The 15,762-nt window shown below is 36.9% G+C and overlaps 1 protein-coding gene across 1 annotated transcript in view; it reads right to left on the bottom strand.

Annotated features, from left to right (window-relative positions):
• The window catches only part of EXOC4 (exocyst complex component 4), a 736,410-nt gene that overhangs the window by 126,338 nt on the left and 594,310 nt on the right, over positions 1–15,762 (bottom strand). The window contains exon 13 of the mRNA XM_046669741.1: positions 11,540–11,695. Within this exon, the coding sequence (XP_046525697.1) occupies positions 11,540–11,695 (156 nt within the window). The remainder of the gene's footprint in view (positions 1–11,539; positions 11,696–15,762) is intronic.

The raw sequence follows: 15,762 nt of genomic DNA, 5'->3' as shown, positions 1-15,762 counted from the left end.
CCAACATTTCCGCTGAAGGCAGTTTCACCTCCATGCAGGTTCCCTGCCTAAAAGAAAGACACAAAAGCATCACTCTTTTTATACAAAGCCTCTAGAGGCTGTGCTGGTAGCAAAACACCAGGGTTCAAAGAGTGAGTCTCCAATTAAAGGCCAAGATTTTAATCACAGGTCAATGTAAGTGACTGTGAAATAAGTCCAGATACATTATTATGGGAGATTCATTATGTAAAAAAAAAAAAACCCTGCTCCTGTTTGACTCAGAACTGCATAAGTCACACGACAAGAAATTCTTTAAACTTTCTCTATAATTATAGTTTTAATTTAAGCTGCCATTTCTCTTCTCTGGCAGCATAACTTTTGTCCTTTTGCCCGTATTACTAACAATATATTCTATACATTAAACAGTTAGCTTTTAAAATTTCTGACTAATTTCTGATCACTAATGTAAAATTACAGCTCAGATTGTAGGTAAACAGTTAAGTATTTGCAACCTGCTATGGACTGAAATGTACCCCTACCCCTCTTCATATGTTGAGGCCTGAAACTTCAAAGTGATGGTAGTTAGAGAGAGGATCTTTGGGAGGTACTTAGGTCATGAAGGTGGAGCCCTCGCAATGGGATTAAGCACCTTTATAAGAAGAGACATGAGAGAGATCTCTCTCCTTCTCTCTCTGACATGTGAGGACACAGCAAGAAAATGGGCCTCTGCAAGCCAGGAAAAAGAAATATCCATATATGTAAACATACTAGAAATAGAACTAAATATACTAAAACTATTAGCTAAAAAATAGTAAAATTATATTCAAAATTCTACAAAATGAATAGAATACAGTAAGTATACTCATTATACAAAGGGCTCCAACCTACTCTAAGGTGTAAACACACAACATAGAAACACAATTTTACTGGACATTAAAGATGACCTAATATTCTACTAATATTCCAGTCAAAACACACACACACACACACACACACAGAAACCAGCCTCTAAGTTCTAGAATCAAAGGCTGTCATTTACCGATGAAGGATGGAGGTGCAGAGGGGTGAGGGGCATGGCTAAAGACACATACAGAATTAGGGCAGAAAAGGGCAAAAACCCAAGGCTGAACCTCAGGGTTTTCTCCACGTTCTGTACCCTCATTTTTGGTACCAGGTAGATGAGTACACTGACGTATCGGTGGGTAAAGACAGTGAATAATTCCATGAAAATCGATACTAGGTAATGACAGGCAAAGAGCTAACTGTGAAACAGCACATTATTTTCAGGCGGATGGCACTTGCTCAGCGTTCTGATACAGACTCAACTTGGAATAAAGTTGCATAAAAATGCTCGGTTAGCTTGGAACATGAATGCCTCTTTCTTCAGCCAAGCCACTCAAATAAGCCTGGCTACTAAGTTTTCTTTGTAGGATGTTGCCAAGCAACACTGGATATAAACAATAACGTACAAGTTTTTTCTGTAGGTGCGGGACCTTCCAGAGGTATGCAGTTTTTCTGCCAGGAGCCACTATAAGTTATGCATTCATACAAATAGCACTAGTTTTCCGTAAAGAACATTTCTTAAGCTTTAAGACAGATTATCAATATATAGGATTAAAATAACCAATAATTACTTATTATAAGTTGAACACATACTTTCGTTTTTCAGCTGCTGAGAATGATTACAGATTTGAAAGTCAAAATGTATGTAGCATTGAACTTCCTTGTCTGTGTATTCCAGCTTATTGATCATTCTGGTCATTTTTCAAATTGGCAGACAATTTCCTTTCGAAGAATCTAAATCTATTCAGAGGACAGACACTAAACAATGATCTCAAACAAAGGCAGCGATTCCAAAACTAAGCACCATGTGCCATGTGTTCAAGGTAGCTCTTTTGGAACACAGAGGGGGAAGGGACCGAGGAACGGGTAGGGGCACAGAGGTCTTGGGAGGAAGATAAAGAAAGAGATGGGAACCTCTGGGGCAAAGTAAAATACTGTAGAGAAGAGTAAATGCTTTGCATAAATTTGGCAGAAAAGTGAACATGGCTTAGGATCAAGAATTTTTTCAGGGATAAAAAAATGTTAGAATGACAACATATTTCTGGAGAATTATAGAACTGGGAGTGAACAGTAACAGGGCTTGAGGATGGCTGGAAATTATTTTTTAAGCAAATGAAAATTTAAAACCTAAGTAATAATTACTCATGGTTAAATAATCTATAATGATGAGCAGTGATTCCCTGCCCCACCCCTCCCTGTGTTTAGCCTTGTCCTCCAGAAAGAAGCACCTATAACTTAAAAAAAAAACCAACTATTTCTGTTTCTAATTCTTCCAGGGTTATAGCCATCTCTCTACATAATCTGTGGAAACTGCTACCTGTTTATGTATTGATTGTAGACATTTTATTCTCATGTCCTGCTCGATGGATAGCTGTGGAATTAGCTTACAGATGTCCCCTCCTCCCACACCCAGTTATACCCATTTCTCCTGTAATTATAATGTAGTTATATTACTATTTTTAGTTTTTCTACTGGCCTCTTTTTTATATATTTACCCATATCTTTCCCTCTAGCATAGCACTCACCATACTATAAATTGCTTATTTGTCTGACTCCCCGCGCACTGTGAGCTCCTAATCCAGGAGGGAAGCGGGGTAGGGTGCAGAAGTGGGGAGGGCCTGGGGGAGGAGATGTTGGAGGAGTTGATACCTGAGCTGTATCTTGAAAGCTGAACTGGGCAGGTACAAGAAGCAGGAGTGGGATGAGCAGAGGGCATTCCAGGAAGAGGAACGGGCATGGAAAAGGCACAGAGGTGGGAAAGCGCGTGCGGGATTGCGAATCTGAAGAAGTTCAATAGGGGAAGAAAGACAGGGTCAGAAGGCAAGCGGTCCTTCATCATCTGACAGGGAATTTAAGCCTGCAGCAGAGAGAGGCCGTCAGCAGAGACAGACTGGAGAGAGACGCCAGCAGGTGCGGGCCTTTCCAGCGGTGGTTTTGGACTCTCTCACTGCTTCCTGTGTCTTAGGAACACCTCTTCCTGCTCCTACCCTGGCTAGATAATGGATGTCTCATCTGCCACCACCATGGCACAGACCATCATTCTCAGCCTCCCTTTCTGAAAGGCTGAGGGGGACTAAATTAGAGGAATTAAATTTGTTTTCTTTTATTAAGATTCCAAATAAGAGAAAGAGGAATGGTATTACAGGTACAGCTAAGTAAAAAAAAATAAATAATTCCATGATCTGAAATTAAATAAAAAAATAAAATGTAGAAAAGACGATATTAATGACTTTTTAATCATAGTAACAGATAACTATAATCCTCAAATAACTGTCTAAACAGACTAGCATTTGTGCAGTGTACAGAGGAGATTTAGAATCTTTTTTTCATTTACTGCCAATCTTATGCTAACAAGAGTCATATCATTTTGATATAATAACAAAGTGCCTAATTCAATCATCTTGAACATTAATTGATATGTTTGTAGCTGAGTCTCCAGTTAATTACCTGTCTTTTTTGTTTAATTTTGAGATGTAAGTCTGCTTCTCATCTACTCTTGCCTGGCAGTGTCCTACATCCATCTATGACCTTCATCTTATTGAACTGAGGGGGAAAAAATTTCAGCAAAGCATTTTCAACTCTTGTACTTATTTAATATATTCATGTTTTCTGATTCATCTTTCCTTTTATAATTATATTTTTAAAGTCATATTAAGCATGCAGAGATAGTGAAATAAATGTCTACACTCTAATGAACAATTTCGTTCAAGCCAGCTAAAGTCTTTTTCCTGCATCAGATCTTTTATTTGCTCCTTCAAATTTATCTAAAGTTTCTCTAATAGCTATAGTTATCTGGAACCTTTTTTTGTGTGAGGAAGATTGGCCCCGAGCGAGCATCTGTTGCCAATCTTCTTCTTTTTGCTGGAGGAAGATTGTCGCTGAGCTAACATCTGTGCCAATCTTCCTCTATTTTACATGGGATGCCGCTACAGCGTGGCTTGATGAGCGGTGCTAGGTCGGGGCCCAGGATCTGAACCTAGGAACGCCAGGCCACCAAAATGGAGTGTACAAACTTAACCACTATGTCACTGGGCCGGCCCCTCTGGAATCTTTTAACAGCTGTTGCTTATATTATTTTGAGAAACTTTTAAATTTCAAAGTACAATTTTTCTGAAAATTATTTCTGCTCTACTTTATTCATAGTAAGTCCATATGTGCATACGTTCCTAGACCTACTAGATTTCCCTTTCTTTTAATTGTCTAATCTGTGCTGGATAAAGAATTGAAGAGGTGTAAGGACCCACCAAAGGCAAAAACAAAACAAAACAAAGCAGACTAGTTGATGGCAGTGTTGAGGAGTAGGACTCAGGCCGGTGAGCTTCCAGAAGGAACATGTTACTATACATGTAACTTTCAGGGAGGCCACTGATGGCATTTTCTTCCAATTAAGGCGTTTGGCTCACCATTCTTTATATTTTATTCTTTTCATTTAAAGAGTGGCTGATCCTTCCTATTCTTAAATTCACTTTTATTCACTCCACATTGATTGAGGATCTATGATGTACTATTAGTGTTTCGTTGAAGGAAGTGCAAAAGTGTAACCCTGCTTTTGGCTTTACTTTTCTTTTTTTCATTAAATATATAACATAGAACTCATGCCAAATAAAATCTTAGGAATCACTTTGCTCTTTGAAAACAGTATTTTGCTGCTCTTTAATCACTTTGAGTTCATAATTTCGGAGAACAACAAAAGAGAACAACAATAAGCAGTCTTAATATCACTCATTTGATTCTCTAGACAAAATTAAAAAGTTATCTTCTAAATAACTCAATAATTAAAATAGCTAAATATGTTCTTTAATCTCTCTTCCCTACTCGGGACTGCATCATGCTTTATCTGAAACCTACATAACTTGTTTTATATCATTTTAATATTTTCATCCCCTTTGTGTCTTCTTTCTCTTTACAATAATGATTACTCTTATTTTTCCTTTTCTTTGATTAGACAAACTCAGAGGAAAGACAAGATAGTCAGTTTTAAAGTACCTATATTCCCGGTTTCAATACATTGTCCATGTCCATATAGCTAGATATTCTGTTAACAACCTGTTATTGAAAGGGAAAGAACCTATAGAAACTTTATACATTAAATATAATACAATGAATATCAATAATAATGAGCAAAATCTAGAGTAAAAACACTTATATGATGAATGTTTGTGACATTAGCATAAAATGATTAGAATATCAGTCAAGATTATGGTGACCGATGAAAATGAAGGAATAACTCAAACGTCCCAAAATACAAATCCCGGATCCATTTTTAGGCTGGTTGATCATAGTGTGGTAGCTCTGGGAGCCAGACTACCTGTGGTCAAATTCTAGCTCTGTCACTTACTGGCTCTGTGAATGTGGGGAAGTTACTTAGTCTCTCTGCACCTGAGTTTCCTTGTCTGTTGAAAAATAGTACCTGAAAACTCATAACGTTGCTGTACAGCACCGGCACTGTCAACTCTGATTGTTGTGATTGTTGAAACATTGCACAGTCTTTCCAGAAACTTAATTCTTTATCATTCATTCTTCTGCCTTTTAGAATTGAAGACTAATTTGTAGGCTTTATATATTCTCTGACTTTTATCACCTGAAAACTCTGATCCTGCTCCCACCAATCACATTTATCCACTTAAAGGCTTTCAAACCTGGCTCTAGAGAAATGATTCTTACTATCTGAAATTCTGGGGCCTTGAGTGAAATGGGGGTAACATATCTTTTGGGACATTCTTTCTAAAACACATGGCTTTCTCAACTCCTGGACAACCCTTCCCCACCCCTTTTACTTCTCCCAACAGCTTACCCCTTCTGTTAATTACATCTCCAGAAAACAAGACTGCTTTTATCAGTTGATATTCAGTGATCTCAAAAAGATAAATATGTACACATATATGACAGGTGCAAAGACAATGGGCTAGCAAGCTTGCTTTCAGTTACTTTGGGAACAAAAGGATATTTGCTATTTTTCTTTTTTCTATTAAAGCCCTGGCTTGACCTATTTTTTTCTTCTATTCAGAGTTAAGCCTGGAAATAATACATTTTAGTTTTTAGTTAAAAAACAAGAATAGGAAAGAGCCTCATTCAGTAATGAAGGGAACATAACCTTTATTAAATGCAAAGGGGACTGGATTCTATATTCATCCGTGTGCCAAATAGCCCTTGGAGCTTTAAAAACTAATTATAGGAGGAGAGTGTGACTTTTCCATCTTTTTGGCTTAGGCCATGCTCTATGGTACTCTAAAGTGCTATATCAAGGCTCTCTGTCAACTCTACCACATGGAATGTCAACGAAGAGTGTTTTTTCCTGCTTGCCTTGGCTTTCAATTTCTAAGCAGGATAGAGAATGCGACAGATTAAGAGGAAAGAATCAATCACATATAAAACGAAACAGACGCCCAAATTATTTTTTTTCCGTTAAAGCAAATTTAATTTACTTTCAAATCATGTCTACATAAGAAATTAGATACTATGATTAAATTTATACAAAATTTGAGACAGGCAAAACTAAACCAGGGTGATAAAAGTCAGAATAGTGGTTACCTTGAAGATAGCCTTCTGAGTGCTAGGAAAGTTCTATATTTTGATCTGAGAAGCAGTTACATGGGTATAATTACATATAACATTTCACTGAGTTATATCCCTAAGATTATGCTTTACTTCATATATATTATAACTCAAAAAAATTTAAAAATCTATGTATAATTTCTTTTGACTTATGGAGGGTGATACAATTCAGGGAGCAAAATAAGAGTAAAGAAAGCCAGAACCTTAATTCCAACTCTTCTAAATCAGAAGGTATAATGAGGTGGTATACAGAGGTCATCTCTTCACATCAGCATTCTCTTTTCTGTAATACAGCTAAAAACTCTTCCCTTTAACTTTAAGCTATTGAAGATAACTAATAAGACTGACTTAAAATCTCTTTACAAGCATAAAATACAATTAAAGAGTTACATAATAAGCTGAGGCACATAAGAAAGAAGACTTACATTCATTTCAAGTAACCTGAAAAGTAGGGGGGAAAATAATGTATCCTCCAGAAGTTGCTTCTAACACAACTATTAAGGTTATAGACACGATTAGAGGAGTACACTTAAAGAGGAGTGGGAATATGCTTACCCAGACCTCTTAAAGATCTGGCAGCAGGAAAATATGATGGTAATACTGAGAGAGAGTAGAGTCTTGCAGACTGACCTATCCTAAGGTCAGTTTTATTATTAATAGTTGGGGCTTTAATCAATCGATGTCTCAATCATTCTTTACCTCTCTTGATAGAAAAATCATGAGACTACCCTATGCTACTATTGCCATAACAACACGACCTAAATTAAGGGGAAATATAGAGAGCAGGGATAGGAAACAAAAATTTAGGAGTTTATAATTTTTTTCAGATGCTGGGGAAAAATATGTTCATCACAATAAAGGTTTTAAGATTTTATTTTTCCTTTTTCTCCCCAAAGCTCCCCGGTACATAGTTGTGGGTCCTTCCAGGTGTGGCATGTGGGATGCTGCCTCAGCATGGCTTGCCGAGCAGTGCCATGTCTGCGCCCAGGATTCGAACCGGTGAAACCCTGGGCCACCAAACTGGAGCACGTGAACTTAACCACTCAGCCATGGGGCTGGCCCCCATCACAATAAAGGTTTTAGAGAAAGACATCTCTGTGACTTTGGTATAAGCCAGAATTTCTAAATAGGATAAAAAATGTTCTATCCATAAAAAAATAATAAATTGGACTTATTAAAATTTAAAAACTCTGTTTACTCAAAGACCCCATTAAGAGAGTAAAAAGGCAAGCTGTAGAGTGGGAGATGACATTATCTATCAATCAATTAATAAATCTCTAACAAAGGAGTTACAATCATATATATAAAGAATTCCTACAAGTCAGTAAGGAAAAGACAGACAACGTAATAGATTTGAACAAATATGTTATGCAAAAAATATTCAAATGGCCAATAAAAACATAAAAATACATTAAAAGGTGCTGAGCTTCATTAGTCATGACAGAAATACTTATTACACCACAGTAAGATAACTCTACAATTGGCTTGTCAATAGACTGGGCATAACCAAGGAAAGAATCAGTGAGCTTGAAGAAATGTCAATATAAAGTTCTAAAGTTGAAATCCGAAGAGAAAAAAGAAGAAAAAGACAGAAGAGAACATCCAAAAACTGTGGCACAATTACAAAAGGTGTAACATAAGTGTAATGGGAATATCAGAAGGAGAAGGAAGAGAAGAAAGAACAGAAGAAATATTTGAAGCAATAATGACTGAGAATTTCCCAAAACCAATGACAGAGATCAAACCACAGATGTGGGAAGCTCAGAGAACATCAAGCATGAAAAATACCAAAAAAAATATGCCTGGGTATATAATGTTTAAACAGCACACAATCAAAAACAAAGGAAAAAATCTTGAAAGAAGTCAGAGGAAAAAATGACCTTATCTATAAAAGAACAAGGATTAGAATTACACTGGACTTCTCTTCAAAAACCATGGAAGCAAGAATAGGGGAGTGAAATGTTTAAAGTGTTAAAAGAAAAGAATCACCAACCCCGAATTCTGTACTCCGTGAAATTATTCTTCAAAGGTGAAGGAAAAATAAAGACTTTCTCCAACACACAAAAATTGAGGGAATTTGTCATCAGTAGACCTGCCTTACAAGAAATGTTAAAAGTTGTTTAGGGAAAAGGAAAATGATATGCGTCAGAAACTTGGAGAAACATTAAGAAAGGAAGAACATTAAAGAAGGAACTAATGAATGAAAATAAAACCTTTTATTTCTCTCATTCTTAATTGATCTAACAAGTAACACTTTGTTCAAAATAACAGCAACATTACATGCAGTGATTATAGCTTATGGATAGATGAAATGAATGACAGCAATGCTATAAGGACAGGAGGGAGGAATTGAGAATACTTTGTTACAAGGTGCTTGCATTACCTGTGTTGTGGTATAGTGTTATTTGAAAGTAGACGTGGATTAATCATAAATGTATCTTGCAAACTCTAGGGCAACCATTAAGAAAAAGGGAAAAAAAGGAGTACAATTTATATGCTGAGAGAAGAGAAAAAGTGGAATCATATAAAATACTCAATTAAAAAAAGAAGGCAGAAAACCACAATCCATAAAAGAAAAAAACTCGGTAAGTTGGACTTTATTAAAATTTAAAATGTCTGCTCTACAAAGACCCTGTGAAGAGAATGAAAAGACAAGGTACAGACTGGAGAAAAATCTTTGCAAAAAATGTATCAGATAAAGGACTGGTATCCAAAGTACACAAAGGACTCTTAAAACTCAACAATAAGAAAACACACAATCCAATTAAAAAAAGGGCAAAAGATCTGAACAGATATTTCACTAAAAATATAGATACAGATATTAAATAAGCATCAAATAAGCAAAGATGCTCATCATATGTCATTAGGGAAATACAAATTAAACCAATGAGATATCACTACATATCTATGAGAACGTATCAAATCCAAAACACTGGCAACACCAAATGCTGTGAGGATGTGGAGCAACAGAAACTCTCCTTCACTGCTGGTGGGAATGCAAAATGGCAAAGCCACTTTGGAAGACAGTTTGGCAATTTCTTACAAAACTAAACATACTATTGCCATACGATCTAGCAATCGCATTCTTTGGTATTTGCTCAAATGACTTGAAAACTTACATCCACACAAACACCTCCACTTGAGTGTCTATGGCAGCTTCATTTATAATCGCTAAACCTTGGAAGCAACCAAGATGTTCTTCAATAGGTGACAGGATTAATAAACTGTGGTACACCAACACAATGGAATATTATTCAGAGATTAAAAAAAAAAAAGAGCTATCAAGGCACAAAAAGACATGGAGGAAACTTAAGTGCACATTGCTAAGCAAAACAAGCCAACCTGAAAAGGCTACGTACTGTATGATTCCAACTATACGACATTCTGGAAAAGGGAAAACTATGGAGATAGTAAAGAAAATCAGTTGTTGCCAGGGATTCAGGGAGAGGAAGGCAGGGATGACTAGGAGGAGCACAGAGGATTTTTAGGGCAGTGAAACTATTATTCTGATGGATACTGTAATGGTGTATACACTCATTTAACATTTGTCAAAGCCCACAGAATGTACAGCACAAAAAATGAACCATAATGTAAACTACAAACTTTAGTTAATAATAATGTACTATCATTAGCTCATCAATTTTAACAAATGTACCACACTAGTGTAAGATGTTAAAAATAGAGGGAATTGGTGGGGTGGGTGAGGGGATATGTGAGAACTCTGTACTTTTCCTTCAGTATTTTATAAACTTAAATCTGCTCCTCTCCCCAAAAAAGTCTATTATTTTTTTTAAAAAGTAAACTGTATATACAGTTTTCTTATATTAATGTAACTAGCTGACAAGTTTTTCTGAGACAATGAAGAAAACAAAAAGGAAGGCTTTAAGTTAAATTACAGGTGAATTTTTGAGTCGATTTTGAGAAAGTTTTAAACGGCACCGTGGCAAATTTTCATAATAAAATGTTGGTAAAAATGTGGCACTATAGTGTATGAATACAGTTAATTTCGTGAGCAGTAAAGACCTATTTGTCTACAGTCGTGACCTATATTCTGAGAAAGAGATGAGCCTACAGTTGTACGATGAATTACAAGTAAAATACTGGCCATTACTTCTTTTATTCTTCTTCTGGTCTTTGCGTCTTTAAAGTGCTTTTATTTTATTTTATTTTTACTATTTATTCATTCCCTTGGATAAGCAAAAGACAATAAGGATAAACCTAATTTTAACGTGACAAAGTATTACCTCCATTTTTTTCTACTTTATACAGCTCTAAAATGACAGAGGTGAAAATATTTCACTGTGGCAAACCAGCGTGTGAAAATGAGTAGCCTCATCAAATTAGGGCACATTTTCACGGCTAAGTAAATCATTTAAATTGTACAAAGGTAAATGTTGAATGATAAAGTTGAAAGAGAGACCTTACTTTGTCAAAATAAGTAGAAAACAATCAGAGATTATTCCATGTGTATGAACAAACATGGGAGGCACATTTGTATTTCCAGAAAGTTCAGCTAAGAGTTCTATGAACTGAAGAACATGCTAAGAACAACTTTAACATACTCTGTATGGGCAGGAACTTTATCTTATTAATTGTCATATTTCTAAGGCACGGTCTATAATAAGGTCGATATAGCTTTGCTGAATAAATGAATGAATGAACTGTACTTTTCCCCTAAGAAGGGAGAAAAACCTACAAATTAAAAGATATTTTAACTCTATTTAGCTATGCTCCAAATTTGATCCACATTAATTCCTTCTAAAGTTTTGAGCATAAGGCATATTTGCATGGGAAATGAGGTGCAGCAGGATAAAACAGACTTTACTGAAGTCAGTTAATTGCTGCTTGATATTTAGAATTGGACAAAATTTCATGTAAGAGTTAGCTAAACAGATGTTTTTCCTCCCTATGTTTAGTATGACTTAGGAAATAGACCTCTTACCTTATGAAATCTTCTTCCTCTTCTCTCTTTGGCCTCAGCTGTTTGGGTTGAGCCATATTAATCCAGTTTGGTAGAGATTTCAAGAGCCTGCTGATATCATCATCTTTTGCCCAAGATGCACTGATGACAAGTTTTTCTTCTGACTGGACAATGCCCCTAAACACAACCAACAAAAAAGAGACAGTTCAGCACATTGCCTAGAATCCAGTTAGCATTTTCATCTACCTTTGCTGCAGAAAAAAAATAACACCCCCATCTTTCTTATTAACATAATCCATTATCTGAGTTGGAGGCAGTGACATCCATTAATAGGTTATATTACTGGGAAACACCATTGCTAGAGTTCATTCTTAGTTTCTCCATTGTTGAGTAATACTAATTAGTTAATACTTAATAATACTTAATTAGTTAATACTGTTAATACTAATTAGTCCCCCTTATCACAGTTAATCCCGTGGGATCAATAAAAGTGTATGGTAGGTTTTGAAGGGATCTTTCAAGAAAGATGTAGAATAAATAAAAAGTGGGTAACCATATGAAAGAACGCTATTAAAGGACAACATAAATGGCAGTTGAAAGGTGACAGAGGTGTTACAAAAGGCTGTTTTCTGACTTCTTGGTTTAAACTACCAATTAGTTCTAATTGAAGATATTTTTTGAACTATGGACACCCCTCTATTCAAAGCAATCCACCATCATACAGAAACCTTCTGTCCCTTAAGTCAGGCAGAAAAAGTCCCTGATTATGGCTCTCTCCAGTGGACTTTGACTAGTGACCTAGAGTGACAAGCTTCGAGTCCTTTAGTAGGGCCCCAGTGTTAGCTATTAACATTGTTCTTACCAGAATGTATCTGTAAATTCATCTTAAACGTTCAAATTCAATTTAATTAAAAAGCTTCTCTTTCTGTTCAACATTTCTCTCTCTATAATTTCAATGGTCTAAAAATCCTCATCAGCAATACTTGGTGATAGAAATGACATTTATTTATGAAGGGAGTGTTAATTAGCTGGCTACTCCTCTGAAGCTGACCAAGACTCCAGGAGGTTTTCCTCTCCATCACAGGCAGGGATTTATTTTGGTGTAAGGGTTATACTGGGGGACATTATGCACCTCTAAATATGCAAGATATGTATGGTGTGTATGCATGTCTGTGTGATAAAACCTCCTTTACCCAATAGACGATTTAATGTTAGTAGTCAAAAGAAGCTGAAGCCTAAAAACCCTAACTCATGAAAACCTGACTCAAGGTAAGATGGTTTCATGTTGTAGGGAGCAATACTGCCCTGGTTCTCCGAAAATAAGCTAGAATAAATAAGAGAACCATAGTTGATTTCTAGAACTCTTCTAACTCACTATAAGCAAAAGTTTTCTAACGGTATCTGTGGTCAGCAATACAAAAATCAGCCTATGAACCTTTCCTTGGATCTCTCAAATTACTCTCACTGGTATCTTCTATTCCATTTTTTTCTTTTTTCTTTTCTTGAATGTTTTCGGCAAGATTTATGGATTAATCCCATAATCTAACTTTTATACTTGAGGTGCTGGGTGCGATCTTACAGAACGGTACCATCTCAAATTCTGTGCCAGATGGACCCTCAATGTTCTTTGGCATTGTTTTTACCTGTCTCTGTTCAACTTTCCCTCCCGCTTCCTTCAGAGGCTACTTTTTAAACCTTCGCCCTTTTCTTTATCTCCTCATTGCATATCCCCCACATTCTTCCTATCTGACAGAGAAAGGAGGGGATCTAACCACATACCTTCAACCACTCCACCTTTGATCTCCCACAGGAATATATTCAAATCTATTTCACCCTCATATTCACTTCCAATAATCCCTCTACCTAGGCTCTGGGGATCCTTTCTCCCCACAGTTAGCCTTTCCTTTTCTATATGTCTAGTATCTCTCTGTATTCCCCAACCTATGTTACTTTTTTAAAAAAATGAATGAATGAATGAATGAATGAATGAACGAATCTCTTCCTTGAACCAGCACTTCTCTCTTGGAAAGCTCCTCTCCCTCTTTCACAGACACTCTCATCAAACGAGTGGCCTTCACTCAGTGACTTTACTTTCTCATTCACTTTTCAATTCATGAAATCTCTCTCTTGGATCTACTCTATAATTTAATTCATCTATTACTTATTGACAATTGTTCAATTATTATATCTTTCATTTGGCTCTTTTATAAATCCACTGGCTTTCTGTCTCCAAAATGTCCTGTTCTTATATTACGGATTCCATTCCTTCACCTCTGAATATTTTTAAAGCAGCAGTTTTAAAGTTCCTTTTATGTGGCTCTATATTTTTTGGTAGTTCTTTGGATGTCAAATGTCCTGTTTGTTGCATTTTTCTTCTTTTCTCATGATGGTGAGTTTTTCCACGTGGTTTGCTATTTTGGTCTGCAAGCTCTCCCTCAGTGGGACTTGTCTTCTACAGGAATCCCACATTTGCCCCAAGTTTTGGAGACGTCACTTTTTGGTTTGCTTTTGTCTCTTCTGGATCTTTGGGTTTCACTAATTCCAAATAAGTTTTGAAGTTTTTTTGGCTTAAAGCTTTCTCTCCCTACATGGGTAGTGCAAGCTGAGGTCTTCACTTTGCACATGTCACACGCGTGGAACTCTGATTTCTTTTAGGGGTCACTTTTTCTACTTCAAAATTGGGGACTCATTCTCAATCTCAGAGTTTTCCTGGTTCCATTCATGGAGGAAATAGCCCCTTACATAACTTCTGCAGAGATAAAGGTCCCTGTCATGCAGGTGTTAAAATGCTAGCCCCTATTTGAGTCTGGACCTCTGCTATGATCTGAATGTTCTTGTGCCCCCCAGTTCAGATGTTGGAATCCTAACACCAATGTGATAGCGGTAGGAGGTGGGGCCTTCGGGAAGTGATTAGGTCATGAGGGTGAAGCCCTCATGAATGAGATTAGTACCTGTATAAAAGAGACCCCACAGACTTCCCTAGTCCCTTCTGTCATGTAATGATACATTGAGAATCTGTGACCCAGAAGAGGGCCCTCATCTGGACCTTCTAGCACCGTGATCTTGGATTTCCAGCCTCCAGAATTGTGAGAAATAAATTTCTGTCGTTTATAAGCTACTCAGTGTGTGGTATTTTATTATAGCAGCTTGAATGGATTAAGACAACCACTGTACGTGGTCCTGATACCTTTGTGGGCAACTCAACTTCAACATTTGCTTGTTCCTATGGCTTTTAGTTTCTCTTTAATTTGCATCATTTGGGGGACTTTTCTTTCTTCCATTTGAATTTGGGTATCTATTTAAAATATTTTTTAAAAGTTATATATTTTTATTTGGACCTTCTATGTCTTAGGAGTAGGAAAAGGGCTTCCTAAATCTATCCACTTCACACTTTTGACTGGAATTTAAAATTCCATCTTAAGTCAATTGCAATCAGGGTTCTAGAACCATCATTCCTGAAACTGCTCTACCAACCCATGGGTATATTTTATTCTTCACACTCTTTGATTCTTCTAAAGCATCCGATACTTCTGGTTATTCCCTTCTTGACATATTGTTCCTTTGGTTTCCACAACATCATCTTCTCCTGGCTCTCCTCCTACTACCCTAACCTCTTTCTTAGCCAAACTGACAGCTGTCTTCCTCTGTCCATACTTTAAATCTTGGTGTTTTACAGCATTTGGCATTTCTCACTTGGGCAATATCGTCTTCTTGCCAGACTTGATCCACCTATATTCTGATGACTCCCAAATCAATATCTTCAGGGCTTCCCTCTTTTCTAAGTCTTGGGACCTGCATATCCAAAAGCTTACTGGAGAACTCTAATTGAAAGCCCTGCCAGTATTTCAAATGAAAATGAATCAGAAGGACCTCATTTGAGCCAGTCCTGATGGCCTCGTGGTTAAAGTTCATTATGCTCCACCTCAGCAGCCCAGGTTCGGTTCCCAGGCATGGAACCACACCACTCATCTGTCAGTAGCCACGCTGTGCAGTGGCTGTTCACATAGAAGAACCAGAAGAACTTCCAACTATACAGAAACTATGTACTGGGGCTTTGTGGGGGGGGAAAAAAGAAGAAAAAAAAAAAGGAGGACGATTTGCAACAAATGTTAGCTTAGGATGAAACTTCCCCTGCAAAGGCAAAAAAAGGGAACTCATTTATTATCTACCTCTCCCTCTCTCACTAAACCTCTAGCATTCCCTATTTTGGTCAACAGTCCAACCATCTATCCTGTCAGTCAAGT

Source organism: Equus quagga, chromosome 8, assembly GCF_021613505.1.
Source record: "Equus quagga isolate Etosha38 chromosome 8, UCLA_HA_Equagga_1.0, whole genome shotgun sequence".
Taxonomy (NCBI): Eukaryota; Metazoa; Chordata; class Mammalia; order Perissodactyla; family Equidae; genus Equus; species Equus quagga.
The sequence above is the reverse complement of the archived record's forward strand: the minus strand, read 5'-3'. Positions and strand labels throughout refer to the sequence as shown.